General features: G+C 39.5%; 1 protein-coding gene across 5 annotated transcripts in view; it reads left to right on the top strand.

Moving 5' to 3' along the window:
- The window catches only part of LOC124711942 (GDP-D-glucose phosphorylase 1), an 83,589-nt gene extending 72,025 nt beyond the window's left edge, over nucleotides 1–11,564 (top strand). For 2 of the 5 annotated variants that reach the window (XM_047242206.1, XM_047242202.1), the window contains exons 6-8: nucleotides 4,691–4,756; nucleotides 11,042–11,178; nucleotides 11,264–11,564. In XM_047242206.1, the coding sequence (XP_047098162.1) occupies nucleotides 4,691–4,756; nucleotides 11,042–11,157 (182 nt within the window). In that variant the 3' untranslated portion in view covers nucleotides 11,158–11,178; nucleotides 11,264–11,564. The other 3 variants (XM_047242205.1, XM_047242207.1, XM_047242209.1) reach the window with 3 other exon arrangements.
- Nucleotides 11,565–15,736: the final 4,172 nt, after the last annotated feature.

Raw genomic sequence — 15,736 nt, 5'->3', positions numbered from 1 at the left:
TTGCATCTTCTCCCATGGCTTGTGCCCTGTCCTCAGATTTGCCTCAAAGTCTCCTTTGGTCCAAAATATTCCGTTGACCCCATGATTTTTCACTGCCTGTTCTTGGCTGTTCTTGAGAAGTACCTGTTTCAGAAACGTTATTCACCGATGGCTCAACAGTCAATTGTGTACACACATGCACAGTGTAGTGAACTCCACTCTCTGCCAGAGGGCAGCAGTGTCTTCACTGCTGAATTGATGGCCATTAAATTAGCCCTTAGCCATGTCTGTTATTGCATTGGCCTAATCTGTAGGTATTGACTCCTCTAGTAGCCTTCAAGCTATAGACCAGTGCTACTCCCCTTAGCTTCTGGTTACAGCTATTGAGAATCTTGTCTCTGACCTCCGTCAGTTGTTTTCGTTTTGGGAAATGAACAAGCTGACTGGTTGGCCAAGCTGGCCACCAAGATGCCAATTCTCAAAATGGGACTTCCAGAACTGGACCTATGGTCGTTTATATGCCATTGATTGCTGGAAGTCTGGATCTCGGAATGGTCTGCACTGATCTTTCAAACAAACTGAGGACAATTGAGGAGACCATGGCCATGTGACAGTCTTCACTGCATGCTTCTCGCAGAGAATTCACCATCCTCTGTAGCCTCCGCATTGGCTACACTTTGCTAACCCATAGCCACATTCTCAGATGTGAGGATCCCTCTCACTGAAATTATGGAGCCTGGCTGACAGTGGCCCACTTACTCATAGACTGCCCTGATTTGGCTGCTTTGAGGTGGCATCTTAATGTTCCTGATCTGTTGCCTCTGGTGCTAGCAGACGACACCAACTCGACTGATCTGACATTATGTTTTGCCCATGGAAGTTGTTTCCATTCGTCCTGATGATCTTGCAGTTTAGTCCCTTTCACACCAAACCAACCAATCAGACATGAAGGACTAAGAGAAGATAGATGCAACATATAGAAAAATTAGAAAAACCTTTGGAGAAAAGAGAAGCTATTGTATGAATATCAAGAGCACAGATGCCAAGGCAGTACTAAACAGAGAAGGGACAACTGAAAGATGAATACCATATTTGCTGGTTACCATATGATACTTACTGGTAATTCATTAGAAAAACTTGAGGTGTCAGTTAAGATATTTAAGGATACAGTGAACTAGTTTAGCATAAATAGTCTTTTTGTAAATTATACTGAAATAAACTTTACTCATTTTCACACAGCCTCTGAAGCTGAAGACACAGGAGAAAACTGGCGGACCGGCAGATAACTGGGGAGGATACTTAAAATACTTGGGTTTATGTACTGATAGTAAACTAAAGTGGTCATACCACATCCTGGATCTTTGCAAATGACTGTGTTTTTCAGCTTTGGCTTCACATTTTGTCTGTCATTGTAGAAGTATGGAAATTATAAAAATCAGCTTATGACAGTTATTTTCATGCCATTACAACATATCAAATCATATTTAGGGGAAATCACCACTGGCTAGGAAAGTACTATATGTGTAGAAATAGGTCATAAGAAACAAGAGTGGAGTCCACTCTAGAAATTTTTTTAATGAACTTGACGTCCTGACATATTGCACAATGTATACTCTACCAGGAGCATGTAAGAAGGGAATAAAGACAAATTTTTAAGCCCAATAGGATGTATCAGGATAGAAGAAATTAAGATATCCACTATAAGCATATGAACCTGAGTGTGGTATGGAAAGGAATCCATTTCAGTGGCTGTAAGATTTTAATGCCCTTCCTTCACAAATTGTCTTGGTGATGGTGAACTTTTACTTAAAAAACGCTTAAGGCAGTTCCTATTACAAGAGTCATTCTGCACTATAGAATACTTCCTGAACCATAATGTATAGTATCCACATAGCTATAACACTCAGATACGTTCCCAGATCCTTATTTGTGTGCATGTTTTCAATTATTATAAGCATATTTAAATACTTTATCCCCACCCCCATGAACCATGGACCTTGCCGTTGGTGGGGAGGCTTGCATGGCTCAGCAGTACAGATAGCCATACCATAGGTGCAACCACAACAGAGGGTTATCTGTTGAGAGGCCAGACAAACATGTGGTTCCTGAAGAGGGGCAGCAACCTTTTCAGTAGTTGCAGGGACAACAGCCTGGATGATTGACTAATCTGGCCTTGTAACATCAACCAAAACGGCCTGCTGCGCTGGTACTGCAAACGGCTGAAAGCAAGGGGAAACTACAGCCGTAATTTTTCCTGAGGGCATGCAGCTTTACAGACGTTTTCAGTTGGTGAGAGATCTGGCGAATGTGCTGGCCAGGGCAGCAGTCGAACATTTTCTGTATGCAGAAAGGCCCGTACAGGACCTACAACATGGGGTCGTGCATTATCCTGCTGAAATGTAGGGTTTTCCAGGGATCGAATCCAGGGTAGAGCCATGGGTCGTAACACATCTGAAATGTAACGTCCACTGTTCAAAGTGCCGTCAATGTGAACAATAGGTGACCGAGACGAGTAACCAATGGCACCCCATACCGTCACGCCAGGTGATATGCCAGTATGGTGATGATGAATACACGCTTTCAATGTGCGTTCACTGCGATGTCACCGAACATGAATGCAACCATAATGATGCTGTAAACAGAACCTGGATTCATTCGAAAAAATGACGTTTTGCCATTCGTGCACCCAGGTTTGTCTGAGTACACCATCGCAGGTGTTCCTGTCTGTGATGCAATGTCAAGAATAACTGCAGCCATGGTCTCCAAGCTGGTAGTCCGTGCTGCTGCAAACATCGTCGAACTGTTTGTGCAGATGATTGTTGTCCTGCAAACATCCCTATCTCTTGACTCAGGCATCGGGATGTGGCTGCACGATCCGTAACAGCCATGCGGTTAAGATGCCTGTCATCTCGACTACAAGTGATACGAGACCATTGGGATTCGTATTACCCTCCTGAATCCACCGATTCCATATTCTGCTAACAGTCATTGGATCTCGACCAGTGCGAGCAGCAATGTCGCGATACGATAAACTGCAATCATAATAAGCTACAATCCGACATTTATCAAAGTCGGAACGTGATGGTACGCATTTCTCCTCCTTACACGAGGCATCACAACAATGTTTCATCAGGCAACGCCGGTCAACTACTGTTTGTGTATGAGAAATCAGCTGGAAACTTTCCTCATGTCAGCACGTTCTAGGTGTCGCCACCGGCGCCAACCTTGTGTGAATGCTCTGAAAAGCTAATCATATGCATATCTCAGCATCTTCTTTCTCTCGGTTAAATTTTGCGTCTGTAGCACGTCATCTTTGTGGTGTAGCAATTTTAATGGCCAGTAGTGTAATAAATGCGCAACCTCACACTGAAGGACAGACGAGATTGCAGCCTGTGGAATGGTGTCCTTTGCAGCTAACAGCAGCACTCCATCTCAAACAGACAGATGATTTTGTAACGCAAAATAATTTCTCAAAGGATCAGAAGCACTGCTCAGAGGTTTGCCTGGCCAGCTATTTTGTCAACAGTAAAACTTCACGTGAACAGCAATAACATGTTTACAGTAATAAGTAGAAAGTAATTCACACATCTGATTGAAAGAAAGACTTTAAGGTTTTTGTAAGGGGGTGAGCTGATACAACGCTTGATACATGCAAGGTAAAATCCATGATAAAAAAAAAAAAAGAGCCTTACGCAAGTTTACATCTGTGATACAAAATGCCTGGAAATGTTGCCACAAGTGCTTTTTGTAAGTCTCCCAGTCTTCTGCTGCATTATCGTGTGCAGGGAATGGTGGTGGGTATGTTGTTGCTAGGACTGCAAATTGTCCCAATTTAGTCATTAAGCTGTAAACTGTCAGTGCCTGCACTATCTCCATGGAAATTAAACTCAAAGGACCAATGATTAAAGTGGAAGTCATGGACCCATTGCCAAAAAGTGTTATAACCCAAGAAAATTGTAATTTATTACCTGAGAAGTAAACATTTGAGGAAGACAAGGTCCAATACAATTAACAATACACAAGTGGCTGGCGGAGCCTTGCACTCTGGCCTATACATTCACTAGTTCGAACAGTGGGCACAGCCTGCAAGCCTCTAGTGGCCGAATCAAGCACAAACTTCACATTCAAACTATGAAGTGGCATGCACATTGAATTGGCAGTTACAGCAAATGGCATTTAATAATGCCATAGAACGTTCCTTGTGAAACTAAGTCATTCTGTACCCTGTGATATATTCACAATAGGATCACTGGACAACAAAATAAATAAATAATTAAGTTGCACAAAACAGTTTTCATTTACCTTACAGAAGGCCTTCAGATAAGAATGTATACAGTACAATCCTAAACTACTAATACCTTGATGGAAAATCTTGTACGAAAGACACGAAATAACTGTGGGAGGTAACTCGTCATACAGGATGAGGCTGTTCAGTAGGCACATAAAATTGGCACATAAAATTGGAAATGTACTTACTCATCTGTCAGAGTTGTTTGTTATGACAACATGTCTGTTGCACAACAGCTCAACCATATTGCAAATTGTTATCTTCCCTTAAAGCATTTTCTTTCTTTGTTTCAGTAAATGATACATGATTTATTCAGTTGACTGTATAACTGCTTGGTGAAAAGGAAAAGATCACCATATACAAATATGCTTTGAACTGAACTTTCACTGATGTCACTAACACGTATGTACATGTGCTTTTTAGGAGCAAAACAAAATGATGCTTTCAATCCTGCAATATGTGAGCTGTTTGGCCATCTCAGTGTTAAAAGTAAGTATCTTGAACTTTTCCCAGTTCACTTAAACTGAAGTATGAAACTGTGAAACTTCAGGTATATTAGACAAATAGAGGAAATACTCACTTACAGTATAAAATGTAAAGATACCTTACGTGTCACAAAATGTTGCATTTGAAACAAGCATCCTTATGGAAAGCTGTCTTGAATAACAGATATACATCAAATGTTGTCTCTTATTTCATAGTAAATAGTTAAGGTTATTGAAGACTATAAAAATAATGTGAATGTCAGACTTTTTCCGAGGGCATGCAGTTCTACTGTATTGTTAAATGATGATAGCTTCCTCTTCGATAAAATTCTGGAGGTAAAATATTCCCCCATTTGGATCTCCAGGCAGGGACTACTCAGAAGGATGTCTTAATCAGGAGAAACAAAACTGGCATCATAAGAATCGGACTGTGGAATATTGGTTCCCTTATTTGGGCAGGTAGGTTAGAAAATTTAAAAAGGAAAACTGATAGGCTGAAGTTAGATATAGTGGAAAGTGGTGAAGTTGTGTGGCAGGAAGAACAGGACTTCATGCCAGGTGAATATAGGGTTACACAAACAAAATGAAATAGGAGTAATGCAGGAGTGAGTTTGATAATGAATAAGAAGAGAGGGATGCGAGTAAGCTACTATGAACAGCATAGTGAATGCATTATTGTAGCCAAAATAGACACAAAGCCCACGCCTACGACAGTACTACAAATTTATATGTCAGCTGGCTCCACAGATATTGAAGAGATGAAGAAAAGTATGATGAGATAAAAGAAATTATTCATATAGTTAAAGGAGATGAAAATTTAATTGTGATGAGGAACTGGAATCCAATAGTAGGAAATGTGAGAGAAGGAAAAATTATATGTGAATATGGACTTGGGGGGAAGGAATGAAAGAAGAAGCTGTGTGGTCAAATTTTACACAGAACATTATTTAATCGTTGCTATACTTGGTTTAAGAATCATAAAAGAAGGTTGTATATGTGGAAGAGACCTGGAGACACCAGAAGGTTTCAGATTGATTATGTAATGGCAAGACATAGATTTAGGAACTAGGTTTTAAACTGTTAGACATTTTCTGGGGCATATGTGGACTCTGACCACAATTTGTTGGTTATGAATTGTAGATTAAAACTGCAGAAATTGGAAAAAGGTGGGAAATTAAGGAGATGGAATGTGGATAAACCGAGAGAGCAAGAGGTTTCTGAGGGTTTCAGAGGAGGCATTAGGGAACGATTTACAGGAACAGAGTAAAGGAATATGGTAGAAGACAAATTGGTAGCTTTGAGAGACAAAATAGAGAAGGCAGCAGAGGATCAAATACACAGAAAGATGTGGCATAGTAGAAATATTTGAGTAACAAAAGAGGTACTGAATGTAACTGATGAAAGGAGAAAGTACAAAATGCAGTAAATGAAGCAGCAAAGATGAATACAAATGTCTAAAAAATGAGATTGACAGGAAGTGCAAAATGACTAGGCAGGAATGGCCAGGGAATAAATGTAAGGATTTAGAAGCATATCTCACTAGGGGAAATATAGATATAGTGTACAGGAAAATTAAAGAGGCCTTTGGAGAAAAGAGAGGCAGCTGTATGAATATCAAGAGCTCAAATGGGAAACTGGTCCTAAGCAAAGAAGGGAAAGCTGAGAGGTGGAAGGACTATATACAGGGTCTGTACAAGGGAGATGTACTTGAGACAATATTATAGAAATGAAGGAGGATGTAAATGAAGATGAGATGGGAGATATGATACTGTGAGAAGAATTTGACAGAGTGCTGGAAAACTTAAGTCAAAACAAGGCTCCCGGAGTAGACAACATTCTGCTGTTAGATCTACTGATAGCCTTGGGAGAGTCAGCCATGACAAAACTATCAAAACTATTCCATCTAGTCACCAAGAAGTTAAGTAGACTTCAAGAAGAATTTAATAATTTCAGTTCCAAAGACAAGAAGTGCTGACAGGTGTGAATATTATCAAACTATCAGTTTAATAAGTCATGCCTGCAAAATACTAACTCAAATTCTGTATGGAAGAATGGAAAAACTGGTAGAAGCTGACCTCAGAGAACACTAGTTTGGATTATGGAGAAACCTATGAATACGTGATGTAATATAACTTCTCAAAGAAAATAGGTTAAGGAAAGACAAACCAACATTTATACAAGGTGTACAACATTGCTTCCGCCATTTTTTCACCAACATTTGGTTATACACATATCATTCAAAGACTTTCTATTGCTGGGCACTACTTTCTCCCATCTTTCGGGCAGTGTACGAATCCCTCAGTGAAAAAATTGTTCACCTTGTGAAGCGATCCAGGAATCAATCCAATTTGTGACTTCTTCATGAGATCAGAAGTGCTGGTGAGCCAGGGCATGTGCCATTGATCTAAACAGGTGAAAGTGAGAGGGAGCAATGTCTGGAGAATATGACGGGTGGGGTAGGACTTCCCATTTTAGCATTTCCAAGTACATTTCGACCTCTTTTACAATGTGACGTCGAGCGTTGTTGTGCTGCAAAATCACTTTATTGTGCCTCTCGCTGTATTGGGGCCATTTGTCTTTTAATGCTCTGCTCAAACACATTAATTGCATTCGATAACCAGCACCTGTGATTGTTTCTCTTGGTTTTAACACCTCTTAGTACACGACACCGAGCTGGTCCCACCAAATGCAGAGCATGATCTTGGAGCCGTGGATATTCAGTTTGGCCATCGACATGGAAACCGGGATACCCTATGATTTTTTGCATTTAGGGTTATTGTAATGAACCCATTTTTTGTCCCTGGCAGAATGTGATGCAGAAATCCCTTCTGTTTTTGCTTCTGAAGCAACTGTTCACAAACAGCATTCTACATCCCATGGTTTCAGCTCACATGGGACCAAAGTTCCTTCTCTCTGAATCATACCCATAGCCTTGAGACATCTTGAAATGGCTTGCTGTTTCACTCCCACTAATCATGCCAATTCTTCTTGAGTTTGATGCGGGTCTTCACTCAGCAATGTCTCCAATTCTGCATCTCCGAAAACATTCTCTCTTCCACCACTATGCTGGTCTATTACATTAAAATCACCATTCTTGAAGTGCTGAAACCACTCATGACACTTTCTTTCACTAATAGCATCCTTACCATATGTACTTGAGAGCATTCGATGAGACTCACCCGCTGCTTTCTTCATATTGAAACAAAACAGTAACACCTCCCACAAATGAAGAGAATTAGGCTCGTAAACTGACATTTTCAATCAAGAACAACTTTATGATGCAGAGACAAATCTACTAATGTTTGAATGAGATTATGTTGACCGCAGTTCAATCTAACTGCCTGACATCTTCGATCTGTTTCTTTCGACCGCTACTTATCATTGTCGCCACCAATCAGCAAACGGCGGAAGCAAAGTTGTACACCCTGTATGATTTGTAGACTTAGAAAAAGCTTTTGGCATTGTTGACTGGCACACTCTCTTTGCAACTCTGAGGGTAGAAGGGGTAAAATACAGGGAACGAAAGGTTATTTAAACTTGTACAGTAACCAATCAACAATTTTGGCATTGTTGACTGGCAAACTATCTTTGAAAATCTAAGGGTAACAGGGGTAAAATATAGGACTGAAAACCATTTGAAATTTGTGCAGGAATCAGACAACAGTTTGTAAGAGTCGAGGGGCCTGAAAGGGAAGCAGTGTTTGGGAAGGGAGTGAGACAGGGTTGTTGCCTATCCCTGATGTTATTCAATCTGTATATTGAGTAATCACTAAAGGAAACAAAAGAAAAATTTATTAGAGTAGGAATAAAAATCCATGGAGAAGAAATAAAAACTTTGAGATGTGCAGATGACATTGTAAATCTGTCAGACAGCAAATGACTTGGAAGAACGGCTGAACAGAATGAATAGTGTCTTGAAAAGAGTATATAAGATGAACATCAACAAAAGCAAAACAAGAGTAATGGAATATAGCAGAATTAAATCTGGTGATGCTGAGGGAATGAGATTAGGAAACAAGACACTTAAAGTATTAGATGTGTTTCACTGTTTGGGCAGCAAAATAACTGGTGATGACTGAAGTAGAGAGGATATAATATGTACCATGGCAATTGCAAGAAAAGTGTTTCTGAAAAAGAGAAATTTGTTAACACTGAATGTAGATTTAAGTGCTGGGAAGTCTTTTGGAAAGTATTTGTATTGGTGTAATGGAATATGGATGATAAACAGTTTAGGCAAGAAGAGACTAGAAGCTTTGGAATGTACTTTTACATAAGACTGCTGAAGATTAGCTGGGTGTATCATGTGACTAATGAGGAGGTAATACAATTGGGAGCAAAGAAATTTGTGGCAAAACCTGACTAGAAGAAGGGATCAGTTACTACGACACACTCTGAGACCTCAAAGGATCACCAGTGTAGTATTGGAGGGAAGTGCAGGGAGTAAAAGTCATAGACAGAGACCAAAAGATGAATACAGTAAACAGATTCAGGAGGATGTGGTTTGCAGTAGCTACTCAGAGATGAAGAGGCTTGCACAGCACAGAGTATCTGGAGAGCTGCATCAAACCTATCTTCAGGCTGAAGAGCACAACAAAAAGTAATATTTAGCTTACCCATTGTTTAATATTTAACTTTGTGTTATCTGAATCAGATTGTCTGCCTGTGAGAGGTTCATAGAAGTTAGAGAAAATGAGAGAATGTAACAAATTACATTATCTGCATAGTAAGCAGTAGGATTTCCAAGTAATACAACTCGTTGTACAATAGAACCATAGAGTGGATCAGGAACAATATTTTTGTCATACTTTAGATTTTGGATGAATGTGAGGGCTATTTAGGAATTAATCTCACAGATTTATTTAAAAATCCATTATTTACACCGTTATACTACTTTTCAATGTAATGACATTCAGATTTTAGCACTTCCCATAATTGTAACTAGTTAAAAAATACTTCTGTATAAAATTCAGGTCCTGATATTGCAATTCACCAGTGACAGGCTCTTGCAGTTCTCCAATGTAGTTAATGTGTCAGGGCAAAACCACTTTTTTGCATACACCACATAGTAGAAATCAGACAGATAACGCTCAGGCTGTAAGATGGATGTTCAAAAATGTTTCGTTGAAGTGGCACACAGAATCTCATGTCCTGGGCAGTGTCTGACTGACCCTTGTAGGCAAAACACCACATTAACTAGTAGTCAAGAGATTGCTCTTCTTGTTCTCTTAACTGATTTGTATCTCTCCATCCACTTGAAGGTATGTATAAAATTTTCTTGGTGCCCAGACAACATCAAACATGAGTTTAAAATTTGAGATTTTGAAGATAATTACCATTTTCTTCGTCAGGAAATGACTGTCTGTCTGTAGCAAAATCTGCCTACTTTATGGTAGTGGTCAAGCTTGTTGCTGATCGGGTGACATTGCTTGTGTTGGGGGAGTGATGTCGCCTAGAGGGTGTGGTCACAGGTACAAATTCAGCAGATCAGCAAGGAGAACAGAGAGCACTCCTGTCACCTATCTCCTTAGGAATCACATTTTTTGCTTTTATTTCCTTGAAAACGTTCTGTCTCCAGGCACCACCAAGATGATAACCTCAATCTCTACAGGTGCGCATGCAAACTTTTACTGCTTGTTTTATTACAGAGCACCTATAAGTTGATGTGTAGTGTGGGGGAGGATCCTCATATTCTCGAAGTTGAACTGACGTGCATCTGTGATGCTATCACTGATTTTTCAAAATTTCTGTAGTTGATGTGCCATGTATAATGCAACACTCTGCTACAGTTTTTTTTGCCACGTTCACGTGACACAGTGGAGACACCAGGCACTCCCAGATACAGGCTGTCATTCACTGGAAGCAGTAAGCCCTCCATTTTCCATAGAGTTCGAAATGCTGGTCTAATGCCATATGTATCTAATATGCTCCAAGTCTTGCTAGAGGTCACTGTATAGAATCGGAGGAGTGCTTGGGTCAAGAAGAAGTAGCCTGTTATAGCACACTTGAACCCAACACAGAATTTTAAGATATTGTCAATAAATAACTGGTCTTGAGGGGCAGTTGTTATGCACAGTGAATTTGAAAAATGGGTAAGTGATTTTATAAATGCTTAAATTTGAATTGTGGGTAGAAAAATAACACATTGTTGTGTATTTAAAATTCTTTAAAGCATTTTTCCTCAGCTATTGAAAGACTTTATTTGTAGCCTACTGAATGCTGTTTTCCTGATAGTACTCAAACTTTGTGTACGCTTTGTGCCGGTTAACATATCCCTTAACTTTTTATACAGCAGAAGCAGCATATTGGTCTCTGACAGAAGAGCAGGTGGTTGAAATGCTAAGTGATGTTTGTGAGGGTACTTTTGGACAGGTTACAGATTCTGTGAAGGAATTGTTTGAAGACTAAGACAGTGCTCATCATGTTCAGGTAAACAAACACTTTTAAATGGAAGAAGAATATCAGCAAATTACAGTATAGTCATTTTTTATGTATCTTTCATTTTCATTTACAGATGACATGGCATCCAGTGATCATGTTAACTACGAAATGTTAAATGGTACAGAATAAACAAATCAAATATCATACAAGTACTTAACATTCACTGTTGTATGAATTTTTTTATTTATTAGTAATGAAGACTTTTTCAGTAAGGAAGAAACACTGTGTGTGTTTCTTACAGTGACTGCAAACACACTGCATACACTGTTTTACTGCAGTACAAGATTGACATGTTGTATATTAATTAATGTAATTTACTTCAGTTTCTATGGTTTGGTCCAAATTACATACACAGTTCAGTATTAAATTTAAAAATAAAGGTTGATTGTACTTTCAACAAAGAAATAAATGATAAAAAGACTTGCGACCAAATTGATCACTGAATTTCTTCTGGAGTTCTGATGTACCTGAATTCCTAAACCAGGTCTCGTACAAATCCAGCCATGCAAACGAAGCACTAAACGAAACATGTAGGTTTATTACAGGTTGTTTGAAACCCAAGCCACCTGCAAAACTCTACCAGCTCACAGGCACAGCACCACCAAATATTTGTCATGAAATTGCTGCTGACATGGAGAGACCAAATCAAGCTCATTAGGAAAACCGTCCATTATGTGGGCGCATTCCAGCATCCTCAAGGTTGAGGCTGAGAAAGGGCTTCCTCAAGTCCACTCCAATCTTGTAAACAGCAACAGCTACAGCAAGAAAACAGCTGTTCATTTATTTTGACATAACATGGCTAAGAGTCCAAGATATTTCCTTTATTTCAAATTATTATCAAACAGCTGTCGGTTATTAATGTCTGTTCATCCAGACATGCAAATAAAAATGTTAACTTCTTGGTCTGAGAATAACTCTACTTGGCCACACCCTTCCACCTGGGCACGAACAGAATTGGATCATGCGGAGACCCCTCTGCTGTCATCATTCTGCAGTTGGAAGATCTGAGAATAATCTTCGGAAATGGCACTTACCTATGGTTTCCATGAAATGTGACTGGAAAAGCACACAGAAGAAAATCTGCTTGCAACTCTGTGTTGGAAATTGTAAGATTTTGTCAACACTTGCGCAGCTTGAGAGTGCTTCCTTTATTTTGCTTTTAGCGGTAAGTACCATGTATTGTATTTGTCTCTGACTCATACAAATAAAAATAAGGACTTGCAATAAGTGAAGGATATATGCAGTCTGTTAAAAAAATTCCAGAACTTTGTCCACAAAACTTTTCTGCACTTAGCTTTTATTTATTGTGCATGCCCTCCTTAGAAATACTCGCCTTTACAATTGATACGCCGTTGCTGTTCCGGATTAAAGTCAAGCACCGAAATGCTAGGTGGAAATGTTCGAGCAGAAAGGACTGTCAGATGATGTCAGCCAATTGCCTGCTGACCGACCCCTCTCCAGGATGACAATACGATGGCAGCACCTTCTACATGAACAGAACGTAAGCACTGTGCTGCCTGGCTGTGGCGAAGTTCTACTGCAGGCAGTTCTACGAGTTCTACAGCAGCAAGACTAGTCATTTCGCTTCTACTATGTAGCGCTGTCTATACTGAAGAGATTTCTTATTTTGTCTGTCGCCCTTTGCTTGTGACACATCTGTTTAGTGCAAAGTTAAGTATTGCAATCATTTCCTTTTGTAATAAAATTCACTAATACAATTTGCTTGACTTGTTTTCTAGTGATCCGAGAAAACAGGTTTCCTAGACACCCCATATTTGATGAGTAGGCAGAATGCAACCGCTCCCAACACCATTTTCACTTGTGGAAGCACTCTTGGTATGCCTCTTGCTGGATTGCATGAGGCACTGTCCGCAAAATTTCTTTTATCTCGTCTATCATTGCAAATCTTCATCCTTTCAACAGGGTTTACAACTTTGGAAATAAAAATAGCCCACAGGGTCCAAGTCTGGAGAGTATGGAGGATGAAGCAGCACAGTGATTTCGTTTTTTGTGCAATAGTCACACGCCAACAGGGATAAATGTACGGATGGATTATCATGATGCGCAATCCATGAATTGTCTCACCAAATTTCAGGCAGTTTCCTTCTCACATTTTCTCGCAGGCATCGGAACGCATCTCAATAGTATCATCGATTAAAAGTTTGTCCATGTGACATGAATTCATGATGAACTAATCCTTCGATGCCAGAGAAATCTATCAGCATGGCTTTGACCTGTCCTGACAAGCTTTTTTTCGTCTTGGAGAACCTTTCACGACCCATTAGGTAGACTGAAACTTGGTCTCAACATCATAACTCACCACCAGTTAAGATTCTCTTAAGGGATGTTTAGTTCTCATTTGTGTGATCCAAAAGCTCTTCACAGATTGTGAGGCAAAAGTCTTGACCATTGAGCCGTGGGATGAAATTGGTGGCAACATGATGCATTCCAAGATCGGGTGTCAGAATTTCGTGACATGATCCTAGTGAAATGTTACATTCTTCTGCAATGTCTTCGACAGTCGGCCTTAGATTGGCATGCACAATTTCTTTGACGTTCCTGACATGAGCTTCATCAGCAGACGTCGGAGGGCGTGCTGAACAAGGGTCATCTTTAACTTCCATCTGGCTATTTTTAAGTTATGTGAACTATATGTAACACCGAGTACAGCTTAAGCTCTTATGACTTAGGCTTCCTGCATCATTTGGTGTGTCTCTGTGAAGGTTTTCTTGAGCTTCTCACAAAATTTAATGCAAACACGTTGAATTTCTAACTTACAGGTTTCTTTAAATGTATTTGTTTGGAGAAAATAGAAACAAGGAAAAGAAAGGGCAAGATGTAAGGATGTCGAAGGATTTCTTTAAAGCTTTTTCTCATTTGAAGTACAGATCATCTCTCATTTTGGATGTCTACTTTGTTTAAGTGCTCAGCACACTTCAAATTTACATATGTATTTCATCATCATCATCAGTTATCTGCTATATTAGCAGGTCCTTTGCCTCTCCATTTTCTGCGATCCATTGCTTCCTTCTTAAGGCTGCTGTATGTTGTACCGTCCATCATGTCATCCAGTATCTGGAATCTCTTCCTTCCTCGCTTCCTTTTCCCTTCTACATAACCTTCTAAAACTGTTTTTATCAGTCCGTCATTCTTTCTTAATATATGCCCAATCCAATTTCTTTTTCTTCTATTTGTTACATCTAGTAACTGCCTTTTCTATCCCACTCTTCTCAGTACCTCTTCATTTTTTACTCTGTCCATCCAACTTATTCCTTCCATCTTCCGCCATGTCCAGATCTCAAAAGCCTCCAGCCTTTCTCTGTCTTTTTTCCTCATAGTCCATGTTTCAGCGCCATATAGAAGAACACTCCATACAAGACATTTTATGAGTCTCTTTCTGAGTTCTCTGTCCATACCGCTGCAGAAGATTCTCCTTTTCTTATAAAACGCCTCTTTTGCCATTGCTATCCTTGTTTTAATTTCTGTGGTGCACTTCCAGTCGGTGTCTATCCTGCTTCCAAGATACTTAAAATTTTGCACCTGTTCTAGTTTTTCTCCATTCAGCACAATTTTTAGTTCCTTATTTCCTCCTATTGCCAATACTTTTGTTTTATTTGTGTTAATTTTCATTCCATATTTTTTTCCGTTAGTTGCAATGGTGTCCACCAAATCCTGTAATTCTTTTTCCCCTGTGGCTAGAAGGACCATGTCATCAGCAAATCTCAAGCACCCTACTCTTCTTCCTCCAATTTCTACTCCTTTGTCATCTAATGAGCATTGGTCAATCATATTTTCCAAGTACAGGTTGAAAAGAGTAGGTGATAAACAGCATCCTTGTCTTACTCCTTTCCCTAGTCTGATCCAGTTTGTACTTTCTCCTCTCACTTTAACTGAAACTTTTTGATTAAGGTACAATGAGTTTATAAGTCTTCTGGTTTTCCAGTCCACTCTCTTTTCCCTCATAATAGTCGCCAGCTTGTCCCAAACCACATTGTCAAATGCCTTTTCTAAATCGATGAAGCACATATATAGGTCTCTTCCTTTTTCAATAAACCTTTCCCCTAAGATTCGTAGGAGCCCTATTGCATCTCTGGTGCCTGTATTCCGTCTAAAGCCAAACTGCTCCTCGCCGAGATTCTCCTCTATTACTTTTTCAAGCCTTTTATTAATTATTCTTAACATCACTTTGGCTGCATGTGAAATGAGGCTGATTGTCCTGTGCTCGCTGCATTTCTTGGTTCCTTGTTTTTTCGGCAATGGAATCATTACTGTTGTCAAAAAGTCCTCAGGCCATTCACCACTGTCATATATTTTATTACATAACCTCAATATTTCTCTTATTCCATTGTGGTTCAAGCATTTTAGTATTTCTCCCGGTATTGTATCTGTACCTACTGCTTTGCCATTTTTCATTGCAGCAATAGCAGACTTTACTTCTTCCATTATGATGGTCGGTCCTTTCTCTTCATCACTTACACTGTTGTGTGATTCAAGTTCCAGAGTTTCTGGTTTGCTATTTGTGTCATATAGCTCTTTTATATATTCT

This window comes from Schistocerca piceifrons, chromosome 8, assembly GCF_021461385.2.
Source record: "Schistocerca piceifrons isolate TAMUIC-IGC-003096 chromosome 8, iqSchPice1.1, whole genome shotgun sequence".
Lineage (NCBI taxonomy): Eukaryota > Metazoa > Arthropoda > Insecta > Orthoptera > Acrididae > Schistocerca > Schistocerca piceifrons.
The sequence above is the reverse complement of the archived record's forward strand: the minus strand, read 5'-3'. Positions and strand labels throughout refer to the sequence as shown.